This window comes from Calidris pugnax, unplaced genomic scaffold (assembly GCF_001431845.1).
Source record: "Calidris pugnax isolate Ruff unplaced genomic scaffold, ASM143184v1 scaffold24, whole genome shotgun sequence".
NCBI classification, from domain to species: Eukaryota; Metazoa; Chordata; class Aves; order Charadriiformes; family Scolopacidae; genus Calidris; species Calidris pugnax.
Window position 1 is genome coordinate 21,180,739 of NW_015090922.1, and position 1,167 is coordinate 21,181,905.

Below are 1,167 nucleotides of genomic sequence, written 5' to 3' on the forward strand. Positions count from 1 at the left end.
GGGCTCGGCGGCGCACGGGGTGCGGGGCAGGGTCGGCCCCTGCCGCTCCGGTGGCGGCGTTCCCGGCTCGGTGCGGTGAGAGGGGGCAGCTTCGGCACCCTCGCGGGCCGGCGCCGGGTTCTCCTCAGGCCCTTCCTGCGCGGGGAGGATGGCGCAGGTCCCCCCACGTGCCTCTCTGTCGCGCTGTGGGCCGCGGCCCTCCGTGCTGCCGCCGAGGGCGTTGAGCACGGGTTCGAAAGCAGCTGGCGGCTCAAGGCAGCTCCATCAGTCTTCGGGGAGAGGCCCTGCCGCAGCGCAGCAGCCCGAGGGCCTAGGCCTCAGCCTGTCCGAGCTGTTAAATCTAAAAGGGTAGTAGCAGGAGGAGGAGAGGGGGACGTGCTTAGTGAGTAGCACCTAGCGGGAGAAGGAGGTTACAGGATCCCTCACGGGGTGCAGGTGGCCTGAATGATGCAGACATCGTGGTCTTAAAGGTCCCTTCCAACATCGAGGTTATTTTCATTTTGGGCAGGAAGGAGCCCAGAGTGCTGGGGTGGGATGAGGAAAAGGTGACACGCAACTGGGACATAAGTACCCTGGTGGTAGGGGGAAGGAGGTGGAGGAAGAATTGTTTCAAAAGGAGTGAAGATGTGGGACGTTTTACAACTACATCTGGCAAAGCACTAGTGACTTTAGGCAAAGTTCTGTGCTAAATTCGGTAGATGTACTGGAGATGAGGCCTTTGATAACTAATCGTACCTGTAGTAATACTTGAAGAGGTAGTGCTGAGTAATATAGGACAGAGTTTTATAGTTCTGCAAGATACTGTAAAAATGCATTTTGCTTCAAGAAAACAAGTGTCCACCCAATAAGTAGTGAATTACAGGGTGGGTTCAATTTTGGACCTTTTCCATCTCAGCAATGACATACAACATGGATGAGAGATACATAGTACTCTTTGATTTAAAAAATAGTGTGTCTTGAAGCATGTAACTTTCCCAGGATGAATGAAATATCTTCAAGACCTTGTTTTTTTTGTTTGGTTTTTAATCCTGTGCTAAATAAAATGGTCTTTGACACACTGAAATTTAAGCCAGTTTGAATTTTCTGTTGTTACTTAGTGTTTTCAGGATTTTAAAAACAATGCATGTTTACACAGAGTTGTTTTTCATGTATCGCTAGTTGAGAAGT

At 50.8% G+C, this 1,167-nt stretch overlaps 1 protein-coding gene across 1 annotated transcript in view; it reads right to left on the reverse strand.

Moving 5' to 3' along the window:
- Positions 1-457, reverse strand: part of LOC106892914 (cytochrome c oxidase protein 20 homolog) — a 5,144-nt gene extending 4,687 nt beyond the window's left edge. The window contains exons 1-2 of the mRNA XM_014950484.1: positions 427-457; positions 17-242 (exon numbers count right to left, since the gene is read on the reverse strand). Of these exons, the coding sequence (XP_014805970.1) occupies positions 17-242; positions 427-457 (257 nt within the window). The remainder of the gene's footprint in view (positions 1-16; positions 243-426) is intronic.
- Between the last annotated feature and the right edge of the window lie 710 nt (positions 458-1,167).